The following is a 22,876-nucleotide window of genomic DNA, read 5'->3' as shown; positions in this document are numbered from 1 at the left end:
GCAACGGTATTCCAGCAGAGGACGGGCAAGTGTAATGTAGGCTGTCTCTTTAGTAGGTTTGTCGCGTCTTCCACGTCTTCTGCTAACAGAGCGCAGTCTTTGTTTCGCCTTCCCCACAATATTATCTCTGTGGTCTTTTCAATTTAAGTTGCTCTTAATTGTAATTCCTAGGTATTTAGTCTAATTGACAGCCCTTAGATTTGTGTGATTTATCGTATATCCAAAATTTATCAGATTTCTTTTTGAACCCATGTGGATGACCTCGCACTTTTCTTTGTTTAGTGCCAATTGCCACTTTTCACACCATACAGAAATTCTCTCTAGATCTTTTTGTAACTGGAATTGATCGTCTGATGATTTTACCAGACGGTAAATTACAGCGTCATCTGTAAACTATCTACGCGGGCTGCTCACATTATCACCCAGATCATTTATGTAACTCAGCAACAGCAGAGGAGCTATGACACTACCTTGCGGAACGCCAGGTATCACTTCTGTTCTACTCGATAATTTACCTTCTATCATCTGTGACCTCTCTGAGAGGAAATCATGAATCCAGTCACACAACTGAGACGATACTCCACATGGATGCAATTTGATTAATAGTCGCTTGTGAGGAACGGTATCGACAGCCTTCTAGAAATCTAGGAATGTGGAATCTCCCTGTGAACAGCACTCATTACTTCATGGGAATAAAGAGCCAGCTGCTTTGCAAAAGAAAGATATTTTCTGAATCCGTGTTGGCTGTCTATCAATAAGTCATTTTCTAGCACGTGATTCATAATGTTCGAGTACAGTATATGCTCCAAAATCCTACTGCAAATTGGGGTCAGAGATATGGGTCTGTAACTCAGTGGGTTGCTCCTATTTCCTTTCTTGAATATTGGTGTGACCTGTGCTACTTTCCAGTCTTTAGGAACAGACCTTTCGTCAAGTGAGCGGTTGTACCCACACCACTTGAGAAACTACATAAAGCGGCTGGATTATTACATCCTGAATCCCGAAAAATTTTACACGAGCGGACATAAAAAAATTGAAGAAAGCTTCGATGAGTGTCGCCTCTATATGGTGCTTCGTGTGGACATGGCAGACGTACATATGGGAAGTGATTCCTTAGTACGTAACTACGTAAGCCGCCATAGAACCGCCGTGCCTCACAAGAGATTCCCGGCGGCAGTACGAGGTGCTGGAAGATTTGTAGTCAAAACAAATCTAGTTAAATGGCGCCTCAAAGACGAAGGGGACAGGAAATGCGACTGTGGTCAAATCCAGGACATGGAACACCTACTACAACGGCCCACTCCATCGCTTGACAAGGGTGAACCACTGGAAGTACTGCAATACTGAGCTGGAAAACGTTAAAAGAAATTTTCCAGACATGAAATGAATGTAATTAGTGGCCCGCCCGGCTAGCCGCCCGGTCTAACGCGCTGCTACCCGGTCGGGAAGGTGTGCCGGTCCCCGGCACGAATCCGCCCAGCGGATTAGTGTCGAGGTCCCTTGCGCCGGCCAGCCTCTGGATGGTGTTCAAGGCGGTTTCCCATCTGCCTCGGCGAATGCGGGCTGTTTGCCCTTGTTCCTCCTCAGTTACACTATGTCGGCGAGTGCTGCGCAAACACTCTCCACGTGCGCGTACACCATAATTACTCTACCATTCAAACATTGGGGCTACACTAGTCTGGTAAGAGACGTTTCCGGGGAGGTTCGCTGGCGACCGAACCGCACAATAACCCTGGGTTCAGTGTGGGTCGTCGGTGGGGTGGGTGGACTGCTATGGTCTGTTGTGGGGTTGTGAACCACTGAGGGCTACGGCGGGGACGAAGCCTCGCCGCCGTTTCTAGGTCCCCAGTTCAATACCGACATACATACATACAAGTACTAAAAAAATGCCGTTACTAATTTAAAATCACCACATTTCGTAATCAGACGACTTGCAACGTTTCGTGAAAACACTTACGTTGGTTTATATCTGAGCTGTCCTAGGATAAACAATAATGCGCAGTTAGGGAGGTGTAACAATGAGGGGTGTGACACGGAATTACATTAGAATGTAACTAACGTGAAATGCCTACCTACATTTATTTTTACCACTATTCTCCAACGAAACATACTGATGTGCTTCGTATTCTCCGCCTCTCTCTCTCCCCCCCCCCCCCCCCCCCGGCCTCTCTCTCTCTCTCTCTCTCTCTCTCTCTCTCTCTCTCTCTCTCTCTCTCACACACACACACACACACACACACACACACACACCTCGCGCGTATTGGTTTTCATTCTTTTACATTGTCGTTGGTCAAGTGAGATTCTTACAAACTTCTCGATTTATTTCTCTACCGTTTGGTAGAATGAGTCAGTACTGCTGTAATTCAGAAACTGTCATTTATGTTTCTGTATTTAACGTCCTATATTTGATGTAAGATACAACACCCGCCGGGGTAGTCGAGAACACTAATGCACTGCTTCGTAGACTCGGGTACGTGTGTCGGTCCCGGGTCGAATCCGCCCGGTGGATTGACGACGAGGACCGGTATGCCGGCCCGCCTGGATGTGGTTTTTAAGCGGTTTTCCACATCCAGCTACGTGGGGTCCTGAAATGTTACTGTATCTTATTTCTACCTATCAGAACCCCTCGGAGATCATTAAAGATAAACACCAGTCATAATTGTTCAATTGTAAAGTGACCTGTTTCCTAATTACATACAAAAATAACCACTATTTCAGTGTACATATAATTCGAAAACGATGCTTTGCTGATTAACATTGTTCTCATGTGAAAAACACAATATAAATGTGAAATTAATACTGTAACTAATGGAAAGAAATGTAGCAGAAGGTCAGGATATACCAGTAAACCTATCATTATAAAATTACTACAGCTATTTAAATAGAACATATAAATAAAGCATGTTAATTGAATCTCCGATATATGTCAGCACTAAAATTCAGGCACTAGTTGATTTGTTATAAACAAATTTAGAAATGTAATTGTTACCTGTAACATAATTGGTCAGGAAATGTTATATTAACTCGTAACTAAGCTGAAAATAGGTTCACCTTGTTCAGCACTGAGATTGTAAATTTTTAGCAATGTGTAGCTCATATTCGGTTTAACTTGTAATTTTACATAAAATTGTAATTTTCATTGTAGGTAATTGTTAACAAAAGTATAAATAGAGGTCAAGCAGGCGCCTTGAGGCACTCGTTTTTTTGGCTAGGGTTGCGAGCAAATGTATTGTAGGCTGATTGTTGTGTACTCTGTGTCGTTTGATGTCAACTTCGGGTACATGTGATGTAGCCGGTACAGTTCACAAGACTCGGACACCAGAGTCCTGGAAATATATTGGTATTAAAACTGCACCGTATTTTGGAATTTATTTGGGAGTTGTCCGCAATCCTTTTAATAGGCTGCACAGCAAGGAGACATGAACCCAGGAATTTTACAAAACCCCGAGAACTAAACAACTCTGAATGTTGGTATAATTGACGTGAAAACAACAGAGCATCGACTGGGCATTTCACTCAAAACATTTGCAACGCGGAGGTGGGGAAATATAAACAACTCAGTCCCAACGTTCCAGCTCAGTTACACGACTCTCATGCATTTGCAGACGTTCGCCACTAATTCATGGCTTACACTAAATGCAGACAGCTGCGGTACACTACTTCCGTCCCAGGCGGTGGGGGGCGGGGGCGTTCAGGGTGGCGGCAGGGCGGGCATCCGCGCCCCCCCCCCTTGTCAATAACACTGTCTCAAATCCGTAATAACAAGACTGACAGCTGACCCTGCGTTGAAGTGGGACAAGGTCCAAGGAAAGAAACATTTAATGTACAATACAACTTCGATTTAACATAACACTAATGTTCTCTTGCACATTTTTTCTAAGAACATATGTGAGCTTTCTGTTTTTTCATACGAAACTGAGCTGCAAGGTCATTTGGACAAGGTGTCTCCGAAAACCATCACAGCGGGAAAAACAGACTCGGCAACGCCGCTAATATGACAGCATGTAGCTTCAAAGACCGCCTGACAGGCATTATGGACATGCTCCAACTTGAGATCTGACCAACCTGTTACAACCAGAGCACAAAAGCGGACTAAAAAGTGTCGGGTGAGCAGAACCAGAAGACGCCCGCAGAACCAGAAGATGCCCGCAGAACCACAAGATGCCCGCAGAACCACAAGACGCCCGCAGAACCACAAGACACCCGCAGAACCACAAGACGCCCGCAGAACCACAAGACGCCCGCAGAACCACAAGACGCCCGCAGAACCACAAGACGCCCGCAGAACCACAAGACGCCCGCAGAACCACAAGACGCCCGCAGAACCACAAGACGCCCGCAGAACCACAAGACGCCCGCAGAACCACAAGACGCCCGCAGAACCACAAGACGCCCGCAGAACCACAAGACGCCCACAGAACCACAAGACGCCCGCAGAACCACAAGACGCCCGCAGAACCACAAGACGCCCGCAGAGCCACAAGACGCCCGCAAACCCAGAAGACGCCCGCAGAACCAGAAGACGCCCGCAGAACCAGAAGACGCCCGCAGAACCACAAGATGCCCGCAGACCCAGAAGACACCCGCAGAGCCAGAAGACGCCCGCAGAGCCAGAAGACGCCCGCAGAGCCAGAAGACGCCCGCAGAGCCAGAAGATGCCCGCAGAGGCAGAAGACGCCTGCAGAGCCAGAAGACGCCCGCAGAGCCAGAAGACGCCCGCAGAACCAGAAGACGCCCGCAGAACCACAAGATGCCCGCAGACCCAGAAGACGCCCGCAGAGCCAGAAGACGCCCGCAGAACCAGAAGACGCCCGCAAAACCAGAAGACGCCCGCAGAACCAGAAGACGCCCCCAGAACCAGAAGACGCCCCCAGAACCAGAAGACGCCCGCAGAACCAGAAGACGCCCGCAGAACCAGAAGACGCCCCCAGAACCAGAAGACGCCCCCAGAACCAGAAGACGCCCGCAGAACCAGAAGACGCCCGCAGAACCAGAAGATGCTGCGCGGACCTGGCTGCTCGTCAGTCCCCAACCGAAATGGCGACTCACACCACACGGAAACACCACAACGTCGCCCCAAAGATAGTACCACCGTTACTAGATATCGATAACCACCGCTGCTGCCACTAGCGGACAGACAACGCTTGCCAACGGAGTGGCGCCAATGAACACAAGAAGAAACGATACCAACCTAGAAACGGCACTAACGCGAGCCGCAACACGGACTAAAGTTAATTATAAACACATTGTTTTCACAGTTGCAGGCTTTCAAAGTGAAATAAAATAAATAAAAAACATTTCCACATTTGGGATGGACAAAATCAGATCCCTGTGTCAACGTGTTCTTATGGTAAAGTCAGACAGCGTTAAAGTAAAAGTTTCGTGGGCCAGCGTGCACAGTTTATTTATTTATTTAACCTGGCAAGATTAGGGCCATCAGGCCCCCTCTTACATCTAACCAGGCATTCTACTTATTTTACATTCATTTGTTTTAGTAGGCATGTTAAACTACATCTAGTACAAAAAGTGAAATAAACAATTTGAAAGGTACACCTGGAAAAATACATACATATAGAGTTTATATTCTTAGGTTACAAGTACTGTTATAATTAGACATTATTGAAGAGACAGATTTTAGATAGGAGTGCTGGCAGCAGGGAGTATGAGGGAGACTCATGGTGAAGGGAGGAGAAGAATAGAGACATGATGAAACATAATTAAGGAAATATAAAGGAAAAGAAGATTGCGTGGCTAATAGAGATAGATGTAGAGGAAGGCATCTCAGGAGCAAGATAGGAGACGCTAGCTTTGCTATTTGACAGATGAGGGGAGAACTTTATGTGGATGATAGTAGGAAATGCTTCAACTTCTTCTTAAAAGCAGCAGGAGATCGAATTTTGCGCAAGGTAAGGGGCAGTTTGTTCCAGAGGCGGACAGCGGCAACTGAGAAGGAGTTTGCAAAAGTTTTTGTTTTGTGAGTGGGCACAGTTAGGATACCAAATAAGAGTGACCTCGTGTTTCGATTATGATGACATGACAGGTTTTTAATCTCTGAAGCAAGGTACTGGGGTGCTTGCGCGACGAGGAGTCGGTGGAGTAGACATAGAGTGTGGTAGTCACGCAGTTTATTAGTGGGATTTTAATTAGGGCAGTTTTACGTAGACATTCTTAGCTGTACTCAGCTTTTAACAAGAAGCAGGAACTACAAACGTGGATAACTGCCGGTCGCGGACGCCCTCTGCGAGGACGGGCAGGGAATGCACTTTGCTCAGAGCAGGTAGAGAGACAGCGGGCTTGGTGGAGCGGAGTGCGGTCCCAGAATACACCGCGCCGGCAGTAAACGTCTGGGCAGCCGAGGAGTGCGGCAGGTGTGCAGCGCTCAGCTGCGGCCTAGTCTGGTCTCGTGTGGTGGGACTGCGGCCGCCGTCAACACGGGCAGACATTTAAGAGCGGAGCGTCTCTCAGCCCGCGGCAGACGGCTTTGAAGGTGTCCGGTCACGTGCTAAGGACACTGCGCTCGAACTCTGCGAGTGCTCTTCACGTACGGAAAAGCACATTCAGGGCAGAGCCGCTCAAGCTGAACAAACCGACACCGAATCCTTGCAAAACTCACGTTGGTTTTTCCATCTTGTTCAAAATGGTTCAGATAGCTCTATGGGACTTGACATCTGAGGCCATCAGTCCCCTAGACTTCGAACTACTTAAACCTTACTAACCTAAGGACATCACACACATCCATGCCCGAGACAGGATTCGAACCTGCGACCGTAGCAGCCCCGAGGTTCCACAATGAAGCGCCTAGAACCACTCGGTCACAACGGCCGGCTCCAAATGAAGTAAATACTGATATAATGTTGTTCATTACACCATCTTCAGTCACCAATAGAAATATCTCCACTTATAAGTGCTAGATCCGGCATTGTCATGGATGTGTATACTTCCCTCTAAAAAAGATAGAATACACTTCTCTTTAAGTAAAGGAAATTAGTGACATCCTGATTAGTGCATTGATTCCGTCCCTTCATTCCACACACAAAAGTAATAACCTGATGAAACTATAACGACTCAAATGCAGCAGATGGACTGTGTAAGCTGAAATCCTAAAGCATAACCCCCATTTTCAGAATAGATATTGGAGCATTTACAAGGTCACCTAGAAGTGTCATTGAGAAATCGGTGTATATAAAACCAGTGTTGGATCAGCTTACCAATAAGTATGCTGCACTGTCTCAAAAACCTGCCCTTTCAGCATCTAAGTACATCTCTTCCCATATGCCCACACTCAGTTATAACCTCGGACGTTTTTGCAAACTGCTCCGCCGGTTTACACATCGTGATGAGCACCAGCAGACTACAGCGAAGTCCTGCAGTCGTTTCATGCGAACTTGTGATGAAGCTTTTTAACCTGTCAGCATCCTGTGTGATGGCTCTGTTTTGAGTATACGGAGAGCACAGATTATTCAACACGTTCTACAGATTTGCTGTTGCCGCAAGTGGACTCATGTAATACCTACCAGATGACAATTATTGAACTATATGAAATAAAATCGCCACAGCTTCTGAGAGGTTTTCCTTAGGACGTTCAAACTGCATGGATGGCAGTGGGACTTGATGGGTATTGGTACGGTTTACTTCGGTTTGCTTTAGTGATGAAGCCCACTTTCAGTTGCATGGGTTCGTCAATAAGGAAAAACGCCGCGCGGTCTAGGGGGTCCTGCCACGGTCCGCGCGGCTCCCCCCGTAGGAGGTTCGAGTCCCCCCTCGGGCATGGGTTTAAGATTAAGTAGTGTGCAAGCATAGGGACCGATGACCTAAGCAGTTTGGTCCCATCAGATCTTAACAGAAATTTACAATTTACAATTCGATAAGCAAATAAGGCGCAGTTGGGGGACTGAGAATCCGCATTTTGCGATCTAGAAATCTCTTAGTCCTCAACGGGTGACTGTGTGGTGTGCAGTGTCCAGTCACGGAAAAATCGGTGCAATGTTGTCAGATGGCACGGTGACTACCGAACGGTACGAGAAGGTTTCGGAAGATTATTTCATCCCCATTATCCAAAGTGACCCTGATTTCGACAACATGTGGTTCATGCAAGCCGGAGCTCGACCCCATCGAAGCAGGAGAGTGTTTGATGTAAAGCATGGGGACTGTATTCTGGCTCTGTGGTACCCAGAAGCCACTGGCTTGGGCCTCGATTGGTCGCCATATTCTCCGTATCTGAACATATCTCACTTTTTGTGGGCCTATATTAAAGACACGGTGTACAGTAATAACCCCAAAACATTTGCTCAGCTGGAAATAGCCATTCGGAGGTCATAGACAGCATCGCTGTTTCGACTCTTCACCGGATCATGAAGAATTTCGCTATTCCTCTGCTCCACAGCATCGCCAATGATGGCAAGCAGATCGAACATGTCGTAACCTAAATCCGAATATCTGTAGTGACGTTTACATGTTGAATAAAGTCTGTGTACGCCGCAGTTTGTAACTAATTTACTTTTTTTTCATATAGTTCAATAATTGTCAGCCTGTACATCTAAATCAAGAAAGTACTTGTACAGTTGAATTTCAAAATAATTAAACTGTTTTGATCCTCTCTCTCTCTGTCTCTCTCTGTCTCTCTCTCTCTCTCTCTCTCTCTCTCTCTCTCTCTCTCTCTCTCTCTCTCTCTCTCTCCCCCCCCCCCCCCATCTCTCTCTGTATGTGTGTGTGTGTGTGTGTGTGTGTAAAATTGTAATAAGAATGACATACTACTATTTCTACATTTTATGTAAGTTAATGAGCCATGGTTGTAAAATACAAACACGAATTATTTACAGGCAGACGGACAGACTGGTGAAAGCGGACTTCGTGGTTTATTAGTGTGAGTTTCCTAGATATATGGGAACAAGCGAGACCATATTACTCTGAGTTACGTCAGCAGACAGGTTAAAAGAATGAAACCCAAGTTTATACAATTTCTAGCACTGATTTTGACAATTTTGACTGAACTATAGTATCTGAAATTCTCGATGTGAGATGAATAAAATACTTACTCTGTTGTGAGAGTCGAAGGGCATGAAATGGGGACCGTGGTTGAGAATGGAGACGTTGTCGCAGCCTATCCCTGTTGTTATTGAGTCTGCACATTATGCAAGTACTAAAGAAAACTATGGAAACATTTGGAGAGGGCCTTAAGGTTCAGACAGAAGAAATAAAAGCTTTGACAGATTTGTCGGTGACATCGTAATTTCATCACATTGTAAAACAAAGACAATGCTGAGGAAACTAGGCAGGGAAAGGAGACACTAAAACTAACAAATGGGTTTTGCTATTTGGATTGCAAAATGAGTGACGCTGATCGAAGTCCGGAGGATATGAAATGCAAAGAAGCAGTAGCAAGAAATGCGTTTCTGATATAGATTTAGAAGTTTGGAAGACTTTAATAAAATATTTTTTTGCAGCGTAAACGTTTTCGGGGGTGAAGCGCGGGCGATTAACACCTCAGAGAGGTAAAGAACTGAAGCTTTTGAAATGCTGTGCTCCGGAAGAATGTGTAAGATTAGATGGGGAGATCATACAATTAATGAGGAGATGCTGTATGGAATTATGCAGGAAACAAATTTATGAGACAAATGGACTAAGCGAAGGGTACTTTGTTAGGACATAATCGTCAATTTGGTAAAAGTGAGAAATTCGAAAGGGGGGGGGGGGTCAGAGAGAATAGACATCGTTGATTCATATCCAATGTTGACTGTAGTAACGAGGTCCTGATAGATGTATGATTCAGTAGTTATATAGATACAAAGGGTTGAACAGGACAGACTACCGTGCAGAGCCTTCGGACTGAAGAACCTCAAAAATCAATCAACATACACTGCCCCGTCACATTAATATGACTACCTGCCAAAAGCCTGAACTACTACTGTGTGCAGCGAGGACCTATGCGAGCCGTGCAGCAAGAGTCAGTGAGGTACTGGAAGGTATCGACAGGGGTCTAGAGCCACCCCTACTCCAGGGCCGTGGCCAGCTTGTAAGTAGGCTGTTTAGGTTCTTATGTTGGTAACGCCACGTAGCGCTCTATATGAAAATCACTGGCTGTGCTGTGTGCAGTCTGTGGCTGGTTTGCATTGTTGTCTGCCATTGTAGTGTTGGGCAGTTGGATGTGAACAGCGCGCAGCGTTGCGCAGTTGGAGGTGAGCCGCCAGCAGTTGTGGATGTGGGGAAGTGTGATGGCGCATTTTTGAGAGCGGATGATCTGGAAGTGTGTCCATCAGAAACAGTACATTTGTAGGAATGGATATCACGAACTGCTGTATATAATCATTTTTGTACACTATTGATGTAAAAACATTGTTTTTTCTCTATCAAAATCTGTCATTTGCTAACTATGCCTATCAGTAGTTAGTGCCTTCAGTAGTTACAATCTTTTATTTAGCTGGCAGTAGTGGCGCTCGCTCTATTGCAGCAGTTCGAGTAACGAAGATTTTTGGGTGAGGTAAGTGAATTGTGAAAGGTATAGGTTAATGTTATTCAGGGCCATTCTTTTGTAGGGATTATTGAAAGTCAGATTGCGTTGCGCTAAAAAAAAATATTGTGTGTCAGTTTAAGCACAGTCATGTACAATTTTTCTAAGGGGACGTTTCATATGTTGACCCTTAGCCGAGGATACCGCACTGGAATCTCCTGATTTTTTCTTGTAGTTTGTGCAAGTAGTGCAGCCTTTGTTTATTGCTAGCGCGTAATTGTAGAGAGAATTTCCTTTGTAGTTGTAGTTTTTCATTCTTGTACAGTAAAACAGTTGTGGCATGCGTGTAGATTTGCACAAAGTATTTCGCAGCTGCGCTGGTAATTAACTAGATATTATTTTCAGTACTATGTTAATGTATTCCCCTATCTTTGCTCTTCAAATTGTGCTTTTCTGTGTTATCGTGTGAAATACTGTGACAATAATGGCGTGTGTAAAACGTAATACTAGGCTCCAAAGTAAACTGAGAAATGACAGTGAAGACGAAAGCAGTGTGTTAGCGCCACCGAGTAATGAATTAACTAATGTTCAAAGTAGTAATTTGGTAACAGTGCATAGGGAAATGGAGCGGGCGGCAAATAATGGCGTAGACAGTGAAACAAATAGTGAACAGGGAAGCATTATCGATCGATCGGTCGGCAACAGCTCGCCTCAGGAATCCGAAATGACAGGACACAATCTTTTTCCGCTTTTCAAAATGCGAATATTGCCGGTTGAAATGCACTGCCGAATAGCACTGAGGAACATGTTTCAGTGCATTGTTATTACAATTAATGCAACAAATGGGACAAAGGCTACAAAAGTTAGACACAACACTTTAACAAAATCAGAAACAAATGGGACAAAATCTTCAAAAGTTAGACACAATTCTCTCATTGTTTTCCTCCCAACTGGTCGTTAGAGCACAGATTAGAATTTATGTGTGGCTACTTAGAGGATGAAGCTGTAAGAATGCGATCGGTCATTCACGATTGTCACAGTGAAGGAGAGTTTTATCATGCCTTCCTCTCAGCATATTGGTCTCAAGCCACACAAGACCGAGTAAAACATAGCATCATGATGATGAAACACTTTGAACAATCTGAATTTTCCAGTCTTGTGAAATATTTTGAAGACATGTTGCACAAGAATCAGTATCTGTCAAACCCATACAGCCCCTCAGAACTCATCTGCATTTGCTTAATCAGATTACCTGAACATTTACGACATATTATTTTGGCAGGACGTTGCAAAGACGACATTGAAGGTTTTCAGGGACTCTTACAAGAATTAGAAATTGACACTGACATTCGCGGAACGCGAAAACAGGAACACGACAATTACAGGTCACATCCGTCACAATTCCGCGATGACAGAAATAATAAATGGACACGACAAGGCTATTCTTACAACGTAAATCATGACCAAAACAGACACCACCCGTATGACAACCGTTGGCAGAGTAGTAATAATTACAGGGAAAGATCACCTCTCCGCAGGAATGACTATCACAGAGACAATCAGAGAAACAGACAATATGGGAACCAAAATAACTATTATCAAGGGAGACAGAATAACTTCAGACGCAACGGTCCAGCGCGCAGTTACGATTCAGGAAGAAATTCTCCACCACTTAACAACATGATAAATGCTTTGAAGTTGAAACTCTGCACGCTAGAAAGGGTAAACGATTGCACCACATTTCACCTGTAAAACCATTTATTGAGAGATAATCTGTTTTTTAACTTAGTCTTTGCCATAAAACATTTTACTTCACGCTACTAGTACAATTTGTCGCACTGAGAAACTGTTAACATGCAACAATGTTTTGAAGTTAACTATCCAGCCTAGAACGTAGGGAACATTTTTAAACAGAAATTACGAATGGATTGTTATAGTGAACAGACGACACAGTGTTGTTATTTGTACATTCTTGCTTGTTAGTTGCACGATTACGTAAGGACTATCAGGCTTACATACTTAGAACATATTCTGGCACTACTAATGAGATTTTAATGTAACATTTTGGTTTACTTGATAATACATTCTGGATTTAAAGTACTTTCTGTGAGATACCAGATGATACAGTGGTTGGTTTATGTGACAGCTACACGATTTTATCACGACGCTACTAATGAGTGACCATTTACAATGTTGCTTTTGCGGTGTTTCTGTTTTATATCTTCACAGTTTTTCTGAATTATTCTGGAAAGTAAAACATGTTTTAGTAGTAACTTTTGTGGTATAGCTACAATGAGACAGCCTTTTTCGTAGCACAACAATACGTTACATTATAGTACTTTCTTGATCACGGTAAGGTATGTATTAACTACGATATCTATACGCAAAGCATTTCACTTTCGTTTATGATGAGGTAAGTATGTTGATTTCAGCAGAACTTTGCTTACTGAGGATGATAACTACGACACTTCCACAGAGATTATCTTACAACAAGATGCACAGTTTAGCGCTACAGTACACGTATTTGAGTGATTAATTTTGTACTTAAAACATTTATTTTTAAAGATTTTTTAATTACAAAGAAAGTTTTCTGTGATACATTTCATTCCATTGCTGTAATCTGTAACACGTGAGGGTATAATTACATTAATCCTCAGGGGGGTACACGCTTACTTTGTGTACCATGTGTGTGGCAAGCAGAAGGAGCCCTAGCTAATATGGTATTTGCTTATACATCGGTACCATATTTACACAGCTATCTGATCATTTAACTGAGAGAGACAAATATTTATTTTACTACATCAGTGACATATGTTTACGCAATTACACAGTTGGATAACTTCACACTTATGAAATTTTTTTTTTGTCTGTACTTCGTGAACTGTTCTTATTTTTTCGGAACCATTGTAATACTATGAAAGCTTTGAATTATGTATTTGGTATGGGATCATGATTTTAAAGTACGTTTGAGGTAGATGACACTATTGAAATGAGCAGAGAATTGTTTTTAGGTTTTGAAATTATTGAAGGAAGCTACGATGATTTTGAGATTTGGCTGAGGTTTGATGATGTTATGATGAAGATGTGTATTATGCTGTTGCGGTATGTTTATGATCAATAAGCTGATGCTTTATGAGGAATTTGATTATGCTATGTATTTATTATGATGAAATATTGAAGAAGTGTCTACGAATATGTGTATGTGTAGTAAAGCAAGGAATAATGAGTAGTGGTTAGGGACTCTGGTTTGTGAAAAAGGATGTTGGAAACCGAGAATCGTACTTTAAGAGTTATGAAATGTATGTAAATGCGTGAATGTATCACTATGCTGGCAAAAATTTTTTAGACACTGGGAGATGAAGAAGCTTGCACAGGATAGAGTAGCATGGAGAGCTGCATCAAACCAGTCTCAGGACTGAAGACCACAACAACAACAACAACATATTTACAGGATTTTGTTTCTACAGATTTGCAACGCAAATTCTCGACCTGTGAAATCTTTATCTGAGACTGTCACTGTAGTGCGAACTGGTGTCGTAAATATTTCGCTAAGAAAGTTAAGTGACCTTCACGTACTGCGTGGCGGGCACCCAGCTGCACGACAGTTGCCTGGAAAAAAGCATTAGTGTGTGCCTTTCAGAGGCACAAGTGGAAAAAAAAGAGGCCATTAACCTCGCTATTGACATTCATTTGTAGAAAGCATCGCAAATACGACACGCTCAAACTTGAAAACATATGATTACACTGTGGAGCTCTTAATTTATGATATTTACTAAAATGCCTAATGAAATGATGAGAAACATTTTTACATCTATTGTCTTTCTTGTTGAGAGATTTGCTCATTTTGTTTAATATCTAGCTTCTAGCTGCACTGCAGCATTGGTTAAAGTAAAAATTAATAGATGTACTAATATCACTATTTTCTGTCTACAGACCCAGTAAAGAATAATTTTATAACATAATTCCAAAAAAAGTGAGGCAGCACAAAAAGCCATTTCCCTTCACAGGAACTGCATACATAATTTTTTTTTCAAGTACTTGGTAATTTATTTTGTAGAATTAGTTCTTGTGCTGCACCACTTTAATTACATAGATATAAAGATGTGAATATACATTTCCCTTATCTGCATCGTTGTCTTTACTGTAATATTTTTGCTGCTTGAGCTTTGTCATGTTTAGATATAAGTTATTGCATTTGCTGCAGCTGTTTGCCAGGCATAGTGCTTATGAATTTTAATTTGTGTTACTCTGCTAAGCCAGTTTACTACTGATTTATTTTTCTTGTTTGCTGCACATTGCCTCATATTAGTTGTAATATTGCAATTGCTTTGCTAATTTCTATAATGCTGCTTACTTTGAAAATCTGCATTTTTTGTCATTGCGGTTTGCGTTAATTGTTTTGTGCTGCTGCATTGCCTCGTTCCTTAGTTTAGCATCTGAGCTCAGTAGATTTAAGTTAGCTTAAGATAGGGTAGGCTATATAAGAAAACGAGTTGTGATGAATTGGAAGAAGTGCATTGACAAGCTATAAGGAAATGGTTTGGCCAAAAAAAGTAGTGTACAGTGGAGAAAAACTATTTTTTAAAGAGGATGTGAACAGAATACAGAAAGCATGCTTGGATTGGATTTTTTGGTGGAAACAAATGTTGAAATAAGACGAAAGATCTATGGAATGAAGTTTTGGGTTGGACTGCAGTGCCAAATGTTACACTGAAAACAAACCCTGTCCTTTCCTCCTGTGTTATTCTGCTATGTTTTTGTGTACTCTTGTGTATTTGTGTTTTTCCTGTCCTGATGTGTTAAACTAATAAGAGTTATGTTGTAGAATTTTTCTGATAATATGTTATTTACTTTGTAAAGATGTTTAAACATTATTTACTCTGTTTTGTTTTAATGCTCATGTGTGAAGGTGATGTTTCAAAAGTTATTCTCATCTTTTATGTATGTACTTATGTCATAATTCTTGTAACACTGATGTACATGTTTATTTCTATTCTTTTGTCAAGCCTGTTTTACTACAAATGTTATCTGTATTGTTATGTTCTTTAATGATGTATTTTGTACCTTTGTTATTGTATTTTTATGTTATAATATTGTAATTGACACCAGTTCATCAAATTAAGTAACTTGTAAGTTACATTTCACTGCACACGTTTCTGCTGGTCACAGTATATGGACAATATGTGAGAAGTAGGGACAGTGTTTGCACGTGTGTTGATATTTCAGCAAGGGACTGGTTAACAGCATTGCTGGTTCTAAGGATAATTCCAAAAACTTTGTGAGTGGTTTGTGAGTTGTTTATGGACTTTCTATATTCTCCGCAAGACTCTTCAATGGTGATTGTGCACCAGCACAGTCGCAACAGATGGCTGCTGGCCGTCTCTACAAGGACTGCAGTGGGTCTGCACCTCTGGTGGCCCACCAATACCATACACTCTACCAGGACTACAGTGGATCTGCTCTGTGATGACCTACCAACCAACATTCTTCAACTTCGACTGACTCTGCTGTGGGTTTGCTCTGTTGTGGGTCATTAGCTGTCTGCGTGTCAAGAGTCAAGACTGTCTTTCCGTTGGAAGGACAACACTACTTCTTCAAGACTGCATGGAAATCCACTACTTCCGTGTGCATTCTCTTTTACTGCTCAGACTTTGAGAAAAAAAAACATTGCAATTTTACTGTGGTGAATGATCAGGACTGTCTTTATGGACTGTGAGAAAATTTTAGCTTTTGACCAACATTGTATCAATAAGTGTGTGCATTTGATTTCTTTGTTACTGTAATTGTGAAAAATTTTTAACAAATATGCATTGGCCAGTGCCCAAAACAGTTCGTAAAAATTTTTGTGGGGAACATGGGGGCAATGTAAGTAGGCTGTTTAGGTTTTCTTACTGGTAACACTACGTAGCGCTCTGTATGAAAACCACTGGCTGTGCTGTGTGCAGTCTGTGGCTAGTTTGCATTGTTGTCTGCCATTGTAGTGTTGGGCAGTTGGATGTGAACAGCGCGTAGCGTTGTGTAGTTGGAGGTTAGCCGCCAGCAGTGGTGGATGTGGGGAAGTGAGATGGCGCATTTTTGAGAGCGGATGATCTGGACGTGTGTCCATCAGAAACAGTACATTTGTAGGAATGGATGTCATGAACTGCTGTATATATATTATCATTTTTGAACACTATTGATGTAAAAACATTGTTTGTTCTCTATCAAAATCTTTCATTTGCTAACTATGCCTATCAGTAGTTAGTGCCTTCAGTAGTTTGAATCTTTTATTTAGCTGGCAGTAGTGGCGCTCGCTGTATTGCAGTAGTTCGAGCAATGAAGATTTTTGTGAGGTAAGTGATTTGTGAAAGGTATAGTTTAATGTTATTCAGGGCCATTCGTTTGTAGGGATTATTGAAAGTCAGATTGCGTTGCGCTAAAAAAAATATTGTGTGTCAGTTTAAGCACAGTCTTGTATAATTGTTGAAAGGGGACGTTTCAAGCTGCAGTAGGTTTCTCGGTTGGGAAACATGCCGCGAGCAGCGTGGTGATGGTAGTCCCACAGAATCTCGAATGTGTTTAAATCCGGGGAGTTTGATGGCCAGGGGAGTACGGTAAACTAATCCTGGTGCTCTTAAAACCACGCTCGTCTACTGTCAGCTATGTGATACGCTGCATTGTCGTGTTGGTAGATGCCATTGTGCCGATGAAAAACTCGAACTAGAAGTGCGACTGAGGAATCTGTGTATATAAAACCAATGTTGCAACAACTTACCAATGACATGGTCCGCTAAGATAGCTGCATAGTAGTGCTGATCCACTGGGCCTTCCACAATCAAGAGATCGCTCTCATTCCGCAGAACGTAAAACTCCCTCCTCCGGGACCCTTTGCTTTCAGACGTGTCACGCTGTGCACGCTAACAGCCTGTTGTCTGATGGAGCATAAAATGTGATTCATCTGAAAAGACCACCTGTCGCCACTCAGTGGAGTCCAGCTGAGGTATTGGCGTACAGATTCCAGCCTTAGTCGCCGATGAACAGTAGTCAGCACGGGTGTGTGACCCACGCGCCTTCTGCGAAGGCCCATACGCAACAAAATTCGCTGAAGGGCCATTGAGGAGAGACCGATGGTAGTCATTTGGTTCGTCTGGGTGGTCAGTCGCTCAGCAGTTACACGTCTATTCGCCCATGCATATCTTTGCAGCCGTCGTTCACAGCTGTCACCTATGGCCCGTGGTGCATGTAGCAGCCCTTTTCCTGTTTTCGCTTTTTCGTCTAATGGGTGAAAGTTTGGTTTTATTTTTTTTACACACTGACTGCCATTGAAGGGTTTTACTTTTATTTAATACTGTCCCGGCTAAGTATCAGTTTGATTACTTGTAAAACCCAATGTTAAACGTGGGACACTACACTTGTAGTCTTCCCAACTCTGAGAGAAAAAATCTTTAGTAGCTTTACTATCAATGTTTACAGACGACGATACTTCAACCTTTCGTTCAATTGTTTTAGACACGAATCGCTGGTTTGTTCTTGGCATAGATCACGTAACCTTAACGCTTATTAATCTAAGTTAAATTAATGTTCAAGACGTTTGTTATGTTTCAAATTAACAACGTCAGTTTATTGACAAGAATTATTAATAAATAGGTTCACTCATACGATCTCATTCAAAGAAGTTCTTTAATTAGATGTCTAAGTATGATTCCTGCTAGCATCAGAGATGTTGGATAATATCCTGTCACTTTCGGTAAATAAGTTATTTCTCTTTAATATCCGCAATCTGTCATTAACTATGATCACTAGTCGCGTGAAGTTAAAGTTTCCCACTATCACAATTCAAAGTCCGAATCCGGTTAAAATTCTCAATTCAGTAAAGCGTTTTAATATTCACACGAATTGACATTAAAGCCAAAGAGATTACTATTCACCTTCCCGTTTATCTAATCTGATACATGTCCAAATGAAAGTCTTGAATTGACAATCCTCAAAAACAATCTCGTCACGATCTATTCTTGATCCCCGTTTAATAAAGTCACAATTGTTGTTCTCTAAAGCTGTACATCCTAAATAACTTCCGAACTAGAGCAGACTAGAGACTGGAGTATCGTAATTACAACGTATGGCTATTTATACTTTAATAAAAACTATCTTTGCTGTCCCAGACCTTCGTTCTATAATACTGATTTTCTTACGTATTGGAGTAACTAATATTTTAATATTTTCTACTGTTTTTCCCCTTCCCACGTTTCTAAAATTTATAATTAAATTTTCCTTTTCTTTTCTTTTGCTTTCCATACTAGATATTTCCCTCTATTTGTTTTTTATTTATTTTTCGTAATTACTACTTGTGGAGAGACTTGGGTCATTGTGTGAATTTATGTTTTAAGGACATGGGTGCTAATTTGGAAGCTATTTTTGTTTTTTCAATACCGAGAGGCGCTCTAGGTGTTACATACACCACAATAGCCTTGGCGCCTATTTTGGGTAGAGCCACTAAACCGGGCACGGTATGCTTTAACTACGGCGGCAGGCGACCAGTTTACAAAGCTGGCCGTTCCGGAAATGCACCCATCCTTCTCCCGAAATCCACTGTTCATGCTCTTTTGGACGTCAGACAAATCGCCCCGTTTCCGCATCACGATACAAACTGCACTATTTTCCTCGTCCACCCGACACGCTTTACACTCTTTGACCTTTTACTGTTAGTCTTGTCACCTGCCATCTGTGAGTGATTGCTGCACGTTGGCTTGGAACGTAGGCGATGACCACAATCTGATTGGACCGTGTAGCTGTATGGGGTAAGCTGAAGATCAATTACGATAATTCATTGTTAATACGCGAGCGGTTGCCGCAACTCCCCGACGTCGGCAACGTGGTGCTAATGGAGAGGCACGCAGCGCTAACGTAAACAGCAGCCGTGCCAGCTGCGTCGCGTCTTCCAGGGAACAAATGGCTGTATATAACTAAGAATCGCCCCAGTTAAATCGTCCCGTTGTGCACGGGCTCAAAGTGCGGCTGTCTGGCGCCTCTATTTCCAGTATCGGCGAAAGAGTTTAAGAGGCCGTGCCGGGCGAGAGGCGGCAGTAAAAGTCGGCCCGCGGAGCGACCGGCGCAACAGGTGTAGGCGCGGCCGCCTTTGAAGGCGCCGCCACCGGTTGCCGGGCAACGGCCGTCTCTCAGCCCCGCGTTTACGAGCGCTGATCAAACGTAGCAGCCGCACTCGCTGCTTCTCAAAACAGCGCCTTTTTAATACTGCTCACAGCCGGTGTCGGGTGTCGCAAAGCGGTCCGCTTAATCAGCAGAAGTCACTGTGCAAGCGGCAGCAACTGCGACGGTGTAATGGTATTGTCGACAGCCAGTAGAACAGCAGACCACCTCTAACGTCCTGTGCTAAGCCAGGCTGGAGATGCCAAAACATGCTAAAGTATCGATACATCGACTGAACGATATACAGAGCTTTCGGAAATTCTCGTTATGAACTGATAAAGGGGAGTGAGTACAGAACATTTTGAATAGGAACACATGTCTGGAAACGTACCGTTTCCATGCTACGAAGATTTCAGATCAGATGTTTAGCTCATCCACTTCTGTTTGAGGAAATAAAGTAGGGCAGCCGGCCGCTGTGGCGAGCGGTTCTAGGCACTTCAGTCCGGTACCGCGCTGCTGCTCCGGTCGCAGGTTCGAATCTTGCCTCGGGGACGGATGTGTGTGATGTCATTAGGTTAGGTTTAATTAGTTCTAAGTCTAGGGGACTGATGACCTCAGATGTTAAGTGGCTCAAATGGCTCTGAGCACTATAGGACTTAACATCTACGGTCATCAGTCCCCTAGAACTTAGAACTACTTAAACCTAACTAACCTTGAAACACGTATGTAACATAGCAGCGATGGCGAGGCATTGTAGCATCTGTGACCAGAGAGTTTGCGCTTGACCGCGCGAGTGTTGCGAGCGGTTCTCAGTTCTCTGTCGGCAGTCGTTGCGAGTCTGTAGCTCTGTGTAGTCGTGCAGTGCAGTACGCTAATAGTCGTCATGCAGAGCGGTCGGTCAGTAGTAGCAGCGCAGTGCGGTTGTGTGATGTAGGCGGTCGGCAACACTGGTCAAGATGCTGAATGAGGTACACTGTTAATTAATATAATCATTAGACAATGTAAAACTTATTTATTGTAATCAATCTCTAACAAGTCCCCCAATAATAATTTTGATTTCAAAAGCATTTTTTCAAAAATTTAATTTTTTTATTGAACTAAAGATTTCGTTGCACTTCCCATTTCATTCCACTTCTTTTGAAGAAAAATTTCAGTAAATTCACAGAAAAAAGGAATATTATTATTTGCAATGCAGTTCCTCCAAGCCGTGCGCAGAAATAAGAGCAGAAATTTGACATCCAGTTATTCTGAGGTAAGACTTTAATTCTGATTGTTTTACACAGGGCCAAAGACCGATGTTTCGGTTTAATTGAATTTTCTTGTCACTGAATGGACTTTAATTTTTTGGTGAAGAATTTATATTTGAGTCAGAATGCGAATTTCACATTTTTGTTCCCATTGTCAGTACATTTCATTGTGGGCAGGTTACGCATAGAGCAATGACCATTAGCATTCTTAAATAATATTGTCATTCATGTAAATTTTTGTGGGGAGGTTACACTCGGCTCCCATTTCTATTAAGTATTGTCATTCTTTTTTTCTTTTAAAATTACGGTGGGGAGGTTACACTTGGCGACCCTGCCAGGATCGTATTTCGTTGAGAGTCTTTTGAACGACAGTCAGATATCTGCTCTTATTTGCTTAGATATAATTAGGATTTGGCGCAACGCTTTTACTAATCTTGTGACTTTCCTTCTACAGGTCAACGGCAATTTGTTGCTTTGTTGTATTTGTGTGTTGCTTTTGCATTGTGTTTATTTGTTTTGTGAAAAATTTTGACTATTGTAAAAATGCCGCGAAAGACTGTGAATAGTGTATCGCGAGGTATTACGAACGAAATTACCGGCTCAAATGACTTTACCGATAGTAATTGTGATACGCAGCGTAATGATGACAATCCTGCGTTCACTAACAATCAGTGCATTCCAACCACTATTGATGACTTTTACCCTCATAATGAACAAACGAACTCAATTGTCTCGTCTGTTAATTTGACGACAATTGATGGCGCGGAGCGGTCTATAGTAATGAGCGCTGCCGAGCCTAACACACCCGATTTAGAAAATCCAAGTAATGTACAGACAAATTTGTCTAATGAAAATGAACAGGATACACAAAGTACGACGGATTTATTTAATTCCGAAATAGTGAGTGACAGTGTAGGTCCGACTGATAATCCTTTTTGTAAGTTACGGAATGACCAAATGGTCACACAGAACGTGACAATTGCATGTACTCCATCACAGAGCACTGAGAATGCAACTGCTACTTTTGATGTGAATCAATTTATGGCAATAATGCTACAGTTTAAGAACGACCTTACTGCAAATTCCAAACAACAGAGTGAAGATTTCAAACAACAATTTAGTGAACAGAACGAAAATTTTAGACAACTTAATGAACAGGTCAAACAACAGAGTGTAGATAACAAACAAGATAATGAAAAACTCAAACAACAACTTGATGAAATTTTTGACAACCATTACAAACAACTTAGCGAAACAATTGATAAAAGTGTCGATCTCACAAACGAAAAACAAGACGACCGTAAAGAACAGAACAAACAAGTTAGTGAGCAGATTACAGCTGTTACCGTGCAATGTCAGGACAGTAAGGAACAACTACGTGATGATACTGAGGCTTGTGCTAAAAACAGTAATAAAGAAGTTGGCACTGTTGCACAGGAATTAAGTAGCACACGTGTAGGCACAACAGAATCACATAAAGACGAGATTATTGCAGTCACCGAACAATGTTCAGCAAACGTAACACAGATACACGAGATTAATGCAGTCACCGAACAATGCCCTAAAAACGCAGTACAGATTCGCGACGAAATTAATTTAGAGTCAGTGGAAGTTTCACACACTCCGAATACGGAAGATGACGAGAAATTTGCACGACACGACAACCAGATTGACGAAAGTATTACAGTAACAGAGTTGAAAACTATTTCAGTCACTAATACGTCACAGAATCCGCCACCTTGCGAACATTTGTCTGACTCACGCAGCGTGTATAATGTGAACAATTTACAGAGACTACGCGAATTAAAATCCGAAAAGCCACGCTACTTAAAATGTGAAAAGCTATGCAACTGGAAATCCGGAATGACACAGACGAACAGATTCACACACAAACCCGAACGTTTTTTCAAATTCAATGACGAGAACGTAGATTACGAGCAATTTTTATCCGCCGGAAAATGTAAAGAAAGTAATAATGACAGCGTACAGGCACACGCTTTGCACTGTATACGACAATTTATCTTTGTACATTCACCGCTATTACCTGTAATGAAGA

General features: G+C 42.4%; 1 protein-coding gene across 1 annotated transcript in view; it reads left to right on the top strand.

The window, feature by feature from the left end:
• Positions 1–4,161: 4,161 nt before the first annotated feature.
• LOC124718652 (filaggrin-like) overlaps positions 4,162–22,876 on the top strand; it is a 95,268-nt gene continuing 76,553 nt past the window's right edge. The window contains exon 1 of the mRNA XM_047244280.1: positions 4,162–5,020. Coding sequence (XP_047100236.1) covers positions 4,162–5,020 — 859 coding nt within the window. The remainder of the gene's footprint in view (positions 5,021–22,876) is intronic.

The sequence above is a fragment of the Schistocerca piceifrons genome, chromosome 10 (genome assembly GCF_021461385.2).
Source record: "Schistocerca piceifrons isolate TAMUIC-IGC-003096 chromosome 10, iqSchPice1.1, whole genome shotgun sequence".
NCBI lineage: Eukaryota > Metazoa > Arthropoda > Insecta > Orthoptera > Acrididae > Schistocerca > Schistocerca piceifrons.
The sequence above is the reverse complement of the archived record's forward strand: the minus strand, read 5'-3'. Positions and strand labels throughout refer to the sequence as shown.